The sequence below is a fragment of the Neolamprologus multifasciatus genome, chromosome 11 (genome assembly GCF_963576455.1).
Source record: "Neolamprologus multifasciatus chromosome 11, fNeoMul1.2, whole genome shotgun sequence".
Taxonomy (NCBI): domain Eukaryota; kingdom Metazoa; phylum Chordata; class Actinopteri; order Cichliformes; family Cichlidae; genus Neolamprologus; species Neolamprologus multifasciatus.
The window spans coordinates 22,204,255-22,211,956 of record NC_140449.1 but is presented as its reverse complement, the minus strand read 5'-3'; the positions used below and the strand labels follow the sequence as shown (position 1 = coordinate 22,211,956).

The 7,702-nt window shown below is 42.4% G+C and overlaps 2 protein-coding genes across 2 annotated transcripts; both read left to right on the top strand.

The window, feature by feature from the left end:
• The first annotated feature begins 370 nt into the window (after positions 1-370).
• On the top strand, positions 371-2,434 carry nat14 (N-acetyltransferase 14 (GCN5-related, putative)). The gene is made up of 4 exons (XM_085177174.1): positions 371-601; positions 1,062-1,219; positions 1,327-1,632; positions 1,717-2,434. The coding sequence occupies exons 2-4, from the start codon at positions 1,139-1,141 to the stop codon at positions 2,158-2,160; spliced, it is 831 nt and encodes a 276-aa protein (XP_085033300.1). The 5' UTR covers positions 371-601; positions 1,062-1,138; the 3' UTR covers positions 2,161-2,434.
• A 480-nt stretch (positions 2,435-2,914) lies between these two features.
• aicda (activation-induced cytidine deaminase) lies at positions 2,915-7,669 on the top strand. The gene is made up of 4 exons (XM_085177179.1): positions 2,915-6,335; positions 6,446-6,728; positions 6,864-6,976; positions 7,088-7,669. Exons 1-4 carry the CDS (start codon positions 6,171-6,173, stop codon positions 7,136-7,138), a joined length of 612 nt encoding a protein of 203 aa, XP_085033305.1. The 5' UTR covers positions 2,915-6,170; the 3' UTR covers positions 7,139-7,669.
• Positions 7,670-7,702: the final 33 nt, after the last annotated feature.

Here is a 7,702-nt window from a genome sequence, read left to right as displayed (position 1 = left end):
TATCTGGCATCAACAAGGCATTTTCATTCAAGTGCCGCGCACTGGATATTTTCTCTTTTTCAAACCATTCTCTGTAAATCCCAAGTGCGTGCGAGAGAAAATCTCAGTAGATCAGCAGTTTTCCGAAATGCTTAAACCAGCCTGGCTGTAGTTTTGGCCATGCCTACAGACTTAAATGCATTGAGTTGGTGCCATAGGCTTGACTGGTTTAATACTTGCATTAAGAAGCAGTTAAACAGGTGTACCTAATAAAGTGGCATACAGCAGCGACTTTGCCACTGTAGCTCCATCCAGACTGGAACTTGGTTGACGTCACAGCGGCCACCTGACGTACGCAGCGCTGTCACGTTGCGTTCGCTATTCACGTAACAGTTGCGCAGTGTAAGTTTTACGTACGCAAATGGCGTAGGCAGCCACATTGAAAGCGTATAACGGGCATAAAATAGAGTAAGCTTGTATTCATAATTCCCTTCTTTCTGCAAGAAAACATATGATGGTCATTCAGTGAAACGTGCCAAACGTACACGGGCTAAAAACCAACAGAAACGCACAGAGCGCGTTTCCCACCTTTCAGCTTGATCTGAGGTACTCTGTGCAGAAGGTAAGCGAATCGGGGGGTTAAATGTGTCAGGAGACCGCAGCACTTCGTAATAACCATATAAGGATTTGAACCAGGTCTTTTCGCTTTCGAGTGTACCTTTGATGATCTCTGTTAAATGTAAAGACGAAAGCTTGATGTATGTGAATTATACAGTACTGAAAAACGGTGCTGCAGGCTGCAAATCCCCCATAATCTCCATCTGCCTTTGTTGCTTGGAGCCAGCGTGGGTGTGCTGTTACAATGCAACTACTGGCTCAGTGGAAGCGAAGTCTAGTGCATTTCATAGTTTTGAAATGTATTGACCTATTTTTACTATGTCACGTTTGTCATACTATGTGTTTAAAAAAAAAAAAAAAAAAAAAACACTAACCAGTATTTCACTGTCCAACAAAATCATCCACAAGCTTTTCACTAATGCTAGCCCCCAGAATTACATCCTATCCATCCACTCCTCTTCAAGGAGTTCGTGTGGATGCTGAAGTTTGCAACATAAAACAGCGTTGGAGTAGACCAGCTGTTTGAGCAAAAAGCCTAAATATGGTGAGGCTGGAGCTTGACCAGGTGGTGATGAGGAGGATGAAGGAGGAGGACATCGAAATTGTGAAAGCCCTTATCAAGGTTTGTATTTAGACAATGCTTTGGGCTTCATCATGTTGGGTATTAAGTCACATCCTTTTGAGGTTTGTGCCCTTTCTTTAAAAAAAAGTGCATGAATTTCTTTGCAGGAGGGCTGCGAGGGCACGGAAAATCGTCTCATCCTCCACATCCTCACTCGCCCACTCTGCCTTTTCATCCTGGCTGTGTTTTCCTCAATTCTGCGCTGCCTTGTCCACTCTTTCATCCTGGCCCTTGCTATTCCTGTCTTCCTGTTAATTGTCTTTCTCAAAATCACCATGCCGCGGTCAACCGGGGTCCTGGGCAGCAGCCGGCCCTACTGGGACTATGTGGGTAGCAGCTACAGAGAGGCACAGGATGACACCCTGCAGAATCCCTACTGCCGGATCAGTGGCAAGACACCATTTGCAAAAAAGGTTAGTCTGTTGACTTGCTGAAAATTCACTTTTTTTTTAGCAGTTTTTATTTAAGACTAGTTGCTAAATATTACTTCTGTTCAGCCAAAGCGCCGAGCTGGATCCAAAGACAAGGACAAAGAGACGACAACAGAAAAGATCACTCCAGAGAGGGAGCAGGCAGCAGGGCAGGTCTGGCTGGCAGAGTGTGAGGGAGATATCCTGGGCTGCATCTTCCAGGAGGGCGAGACACGAGCGGGCATCAGCAGGATCTGCAGGCTGGTGACAGGCTCTTGGTACCGCAGGGAGGGCCTCGGTCGGCTGCTTGTCCAAAGCCTGGAGCAGAGAGAGAGGGAGACAGGGGCACACAGAGTGTATGCACACGTCCCCTACCCCTCAAAGTTGGGGGAAGCCTTCTTCAGGAAACTGGGTTATCGCCAGCTTGGGGTGGAAACTAGTGATGAAGATGATAAGGAACTGAAACAAGAGAGTCCTGAGAGAGGCTTCCTGGGCTACCCCCTCACTAAAGTGTATTACAAAGACTTGTGATTGAGTTTTAATGGACACGTGCAGTTTAAAAGGTAAAGAAGTGCGTCTGATTTCTGCGGCAGCATGTTCAAGTATTTCATTTTTGTAATCTTTGTGTTATTTATTCGATTATTTATTGAGTGTGCTGCTATCCCGAGGATTCATTGTTTTGAGTTTATTTTTTATCATCTCGTCATTTTCATTTAGATGAAAAACTGATTCTTTATTTAATCATTCAAAGATTGCATGATCATGCCTCAGCTGTGCTGTTCTCTGAGCATTTGTAATAAAGTAATAACTACATTTCATATCTGTTAGCTCTGTTTGTGCAGTTCCTTTTCTTAAACAAAATCAACACTGTAAAAGGTGTGTGTGTGTGCGCGCGTGTGTGTGTGAGTGTGTGAGACTGCACGCATTTCTTTGTGTGAAACCAAACAGATGTGTAGGAGGCTGTACAGTTACTGTATAGGAAGTATGTGCGGTTTCGTGAATATGCAGAATTTATCTACTTTCATCTCTGCACTCCCTGACTGCCGCTGCTCACCTTCGTAATAGCTTGTGAGTCGATGAGGCTGCAAAAACAGCACAACCTCAATAACGTTTTCTTCCACTTTTAGTTTTCTATGTTATATTTTAGGCGATGATAAAGTTATCAATCGCAAAGAGAGTGCATTCTTTAATGCTAGTGTTAATTGATAAAATATATAGTGCTTTAACAATGTGTTCTTGTTTAATTATACATTATATTTCCTTAATGAAGAGGAAATAAATCATTATTTTCCACTTTCATTCATTTAAATTTATACACTATAAACTGTATTATCTTTTTTTTTTAAAATTGGAAGCCATTGTGGGTCACAGCATCATTTAAATTTACTTTATAGTTAAAATATTACATGTAGATTCATTCTGCAGAAAGTAGCTATTAGCTGCATCCCCAAAATACTGAGTTATTACAAAGATTTAATCAAAATCAGTTATGCTTTCATTTGTATGGAGATTGTAGCACGGTATGTAAAAGTTCTACATAGATATTATGACTTAAGCATGTGTGTGGTTTGCAGGTGAATGGCAGTTTATATGACTAAGTGGGGAAATGCACACAACCCCCCTGCTTGAGGCTAACCTTAATATGGTTAGCAGCCCTCACGCTTGCATTGCGAGTCTACCCCACTGCTAACCTCAGACGATGTCAGTATAGCATCAATCTGCCACACATAAACACCACAGGATGTTTGTGCAGTGTTAATGTGTGTGGGAAGGAGGCATATCACACCTGATGTGAAGGCAAATATAGGCCTATACTTTGCTGCTAAATCATGCAAGCCAAGCCATAGTGGAAAATCGCCGTCCTTTAATTAACTCAAATGACAAAGCTGAAACACCTAGTAACACAGCGGTGTTGTAGCATGCAACAGTAAGTGTGTGGTCAGGGCATTTTCACCTTGTAAAAGCTGTAGTCTTTACTTGTGACACTTCTCGGTCATCATCAGGTTGTTTCCACGTGACTGCCAAACAGTAGACACCTGTAAGCTGGGCCTCTACCCGCCTGATCTGTAGCTATTATTGTTGTCAGGAAACAGATGTGAGTTCACACACTGGAAAGAAAGTCTGTTTGTGACTGTGGTCATATGCGTCTGCACGGTATGGCTGTGTGAGTGTGTATGTGTGTGTGTGCCTGTGCGCGCATGAGCAGGGTGTGGGCGGGTGGGTTTCGGAAAGTATGACTTGGCATTTCTTACACCCGGTCCCCCCCATCCTCGACTACGGTTTAAATGCATGTCTGGCCATAAGGTACTACTCCAGCACACACACATGCATACAGTGCACAGGAGGGGTGGTAGTGCACACATGAGTGTTCATGAGTGACTGTGAGATGACCCTGGTCAACTGTGGTCAAACCCAGAGAGGTGGTTGGGAAGTGGTTACATATAGTTTGGCATTTGATCAGCCTCTTGAAGTCCAGAAAAGACACATGCGCTCAAGATCAAATGTGCAGAGACATTAGGCTTAGTGCGCTGTCAGAGTAATGCAATATGATGTGAGGTTGTTCAGTGCATGTAGACACACACACACACACACACACACTCATGAATCACTCTAAATTTGGGGGCACCACACAATCACAGGATAAATTAGATAAATTTGTTCCAGATGATGTATAACATATAGACTGTGTTAATGACATGCTCATACAGATGGCCAACACACACATGCTTGCACACATACACACACAGATGAGCGCCAAAAACAGCCACCCTGGGAAACGGTGAATTCCCCAAACCACAGAGTGCATGAGAGGGTGAGGGGAGTCATGGGAAAGCAGGATGCCTGCATGCAGTGCCACTGAGTGAGCAGACTGGGCCCGAGCTAAAACAGACTGAGCAAAAAAGAAAAAGACGGGAGCAAAATAATATACATCCTGATTTGGCACCGAACTGATGACAGCATCCCAAGGTTCAAAGGCTTGTGAGTGCGATTTATCCACACGCTGTGGTCGGTCAGCTGGCCAGCCAGTCAGCTGGCCAGCCAGTCCGGCAGGCACGTAGGATGAGGTGGGTCGATTACAGGTCTGCTCCCATCCTGACACAGTTTGGGAAAACCCAGATGAAAATACAAAGTACGTGTTACGTCTGGGAACGCCTGTAACTCCACCAAATCTTGGGGCCCCTGAGGAAGTGGGGAGGGGGGACCAGCTAGGTGGAAAAGGCTGAATAGCACTCTAAATCAAGGTGAGACGGTATCTGGAAGCTTTTACTTGATGATATGGCAAAAACAAACAGTTGAGAGCCTGTGACTGCATGAGTCTTAAGTGTCTGGAAAGTTCCATCCAGTTGGCTCCATTTACTGACGTCTGTAAAAACTCCAAAGGTTACAAATCACGTCAAACGCTCCTCTCATGTGTGGTCACTCGGATTATTTTTTAAAATCTGCATTGTGTAATCTCCCCCTCCAATAAAATTCCTTTATTGCGTTTCACCAAAAGAATGGTTTCACTTTAATCATTGTTTAAACAGATGTCAAATTCTTTAAATAAACATAAGAACCACGAAGCATTCAAAAAGACAACATTTGGCCAGTGAGTAATCCAATTACAACTTTAATTGCTTAGCAGCAGCACTGTGTAATCCAGCCGTCTCTTCTGTATCACGCCTCCCCAAATTATCTTTGAAAAATCATTCTGTCCAACCAGATGCTGCCTTGTGTTGTATGCAGGATGTTTATGTTTAGAGGTATATCTTCTCAGTTCCCTCCCTTTAACCCCCCAACACACACACACACACACACACACACACACACACACACACACACACACACTTTCACTCTTTCTCATTTACCTTCCTTTATGCTACCCAAGCCCGACGAGTAGCAAAGCGCGTCTTTTGAAATGATTGCAAAGCTAGACAGGTGAGCAAAATGGATATATTATATTTATATGTTGCATTTATCGTTCCAAACAACAACTATTTGACCAAATTGTGCGTGCAAATTATTTAATTAAGAAAAAAAGAACGGGTTTATTTATAGTTCTATTACCACGCTACGATACTTTTGATGCCATTATAAGATTTGTCATTGGAAATCTGTTTCAATAATTATGACCCTTTACTCGTGAGTTATATCAGGGTTTCAGTATTAACAAGTGATGAATAACTGTCCTGCTTTCACTAAAAGTCGTGAAACTGAGAGTGAGAAAAGGTTTGTGAGTGAACGTAAGCCGCTTTCTGACTGTCCATCACTTGTGTTTGGTTAACCACAGGTTTTGCATGCATTACTTGTGCTAACTTAAGAGATAAAACTTGTATTAATGAGCGAGTCATCTAAGTAGTAATAAGAATTAGTCTCAGACCTTAGTGGTGTAAAATTATTAATTGTGCGAATGACTAGGGAAACTTTCTGACACCACTAAGCTGCCGCACCTTTTGCACTGAAATGTTGACTGATAAATTCAACATAGCGTGCTTTTAAAATGCATCTTGTGCTGTGTCTACTGCAGTGTGCTCTTTAATGTTTTCTCCCTTTATTTCAGTATGCTTTTGCCCAGAAAAAAGTTCCTCTATCATTACAAGAATGTACGCTGGGCAAGGGGCCGGCATGAAACATACCTCTGTTTTGTAGTAAAAAGACGAGTAGGGCCTGACTCCTTGTCCTTTGACTTTGGACACCTCCGCAATCGCAATGGCTGCCATGTAGAGGTAGGTAAAGTGGGAGAAGATATGAAAAGGGTCTGCTCAGTAGCAAGAGAGAAAACAGCAATTGAATGAAGGCTGTATAATGATTATTTATTTCTTATTTTTCTCTGCAGCTGCTGTTCCTGCGCCACCTTAGTACATTATGCCCTGGTCTATCTGGGTATGGATTTCATGGGGAGAGGAGGGTCAGCTACTCCATCACCTGGTTCTGCTCCTGGTCTCCCTGTGCAAACTGCTCTTCCAGACTGGCCCAGTTCCTCAAACAGACACCCAACCTTCGCCTCAGGATCTTTGTCTCTCGTCTTTACTTCTGTGACATGGAGGACAGTCGTGAAAGAGAGGGTCTCAGGCTGCTTAAAAAAGTCGGCGTGCACATCACAGTCATGAGTTACAAAGGTGGATGAATAAATTTATGCCTATGTGATATAAACAGAAAAAGTAGAGACATATTTTTAGAATTGTGCACTATTCCCTAAAATAGTCCTTTCCTGGCTGTTAGTAACAATTATTTATTTTGCTGATTGTTTTAAGACTTCTTCTACTGCTGGGAGACTTTTGTGGCTCAGCAAAGCAAATTTAAGGCCTGGGAAGATCTGCATCGAAACTCAGTACGCCTGGCCAGAAAACTGAACCGCATCCTCCAGGTATAACATAACACACAACATATTTTCCCTCAGGCAAGCAGGATGAGGCCAATCGAAATAATGATGTGTTCAGAATAATAATAATGTCCTGTTCTGACTTTTCTCTTTCAGCCCTGTGACACAGAAGATTTAAGAGATGCCTTCAAGCTTCTTGGACTGTAAAACAAACCTGTGGCTGCCTCTGAAGTTAGCATTAAGTCTATTATTAAGTCTGATGAGAAAAAAGATATGGTGTTGGACCATCACTACAAGAGCTAAACTGAGAATTAGAAAAACTGAGAAAAAAATGCTTTCAAGTTGTGGCAAGGCTTGTAACATTGGGTAGCTGCTGCTTGCTGTAACTGTAGCGAAGTCAAATAAAATACTTTACAATCAGATACTGGATTGTGTTATTGATTGCGAACGGTAATCATTATTAATGTTATAGTTTTATAGTACCAATTATTCTGGGGCGATAACCAGTAGGTAGTAGCTACCATAACCCACAACTGTGGATTATGGTTAAAAACTATTCCAGTTTTTCACATTTAAACTGTATCTGACAATAAAGTCGAAAAACAAATAATCAAATCAAATCGTAATCAAAGCAGCAAATGCTTAATATCAAAATTTTAAAGTTAAACCGAAAACAATCCCATAAGACAACCAAGAGCTATTAATCATTTGATTTGTTCCTTTTGATCTAGCGTAGAAAATGTGTGCGTAACACCCCTTTAATGTAGCAAC

Coding starts and splice junctions, on each gene's coding strand:
- nat14 (XM_085177174.1), top strand. CDS start 1,139: ATGGTGAGGCTGGAGCTTGACCAGGTGGTGATGAGGAGGATGAAGGAG. Junction 1,220..1,326: donor TTGTGAAAGCCCTTATCAAG/GTTTGTATTTAG, acceptor ATTTCTTTGCAG/GAGGGCTGCGAGGGCACGGA. Junction 1,633..1,716: donor AGACACCATTTGCAAAAAAG/GTTAGTCTGTTG, acceptor ACTTCTGTTCAG/CCAAAGCGCCGAGCTGGATC.
- aicda (XM_085177179.1), top strand. CDS start 6,171: ATGCTTTTGCCCAGAAAAAAGTTCCTCTATCATTACAAGAATGTACGC. Junction 6,729..6,863: donor CACAGTCATGAGTTACAAAG/GTGGATGAATAA, acceptor GATTGTTTTAAG/ACTTCTTCTACTGCTGGGAG. Junction 6,977..7,087: donor AACTGAACCGCATCCTCCAG/GTATAACATAAC, acceptor TTTCTCTTTCAG/CCCTGTGACACAGAAGATTT.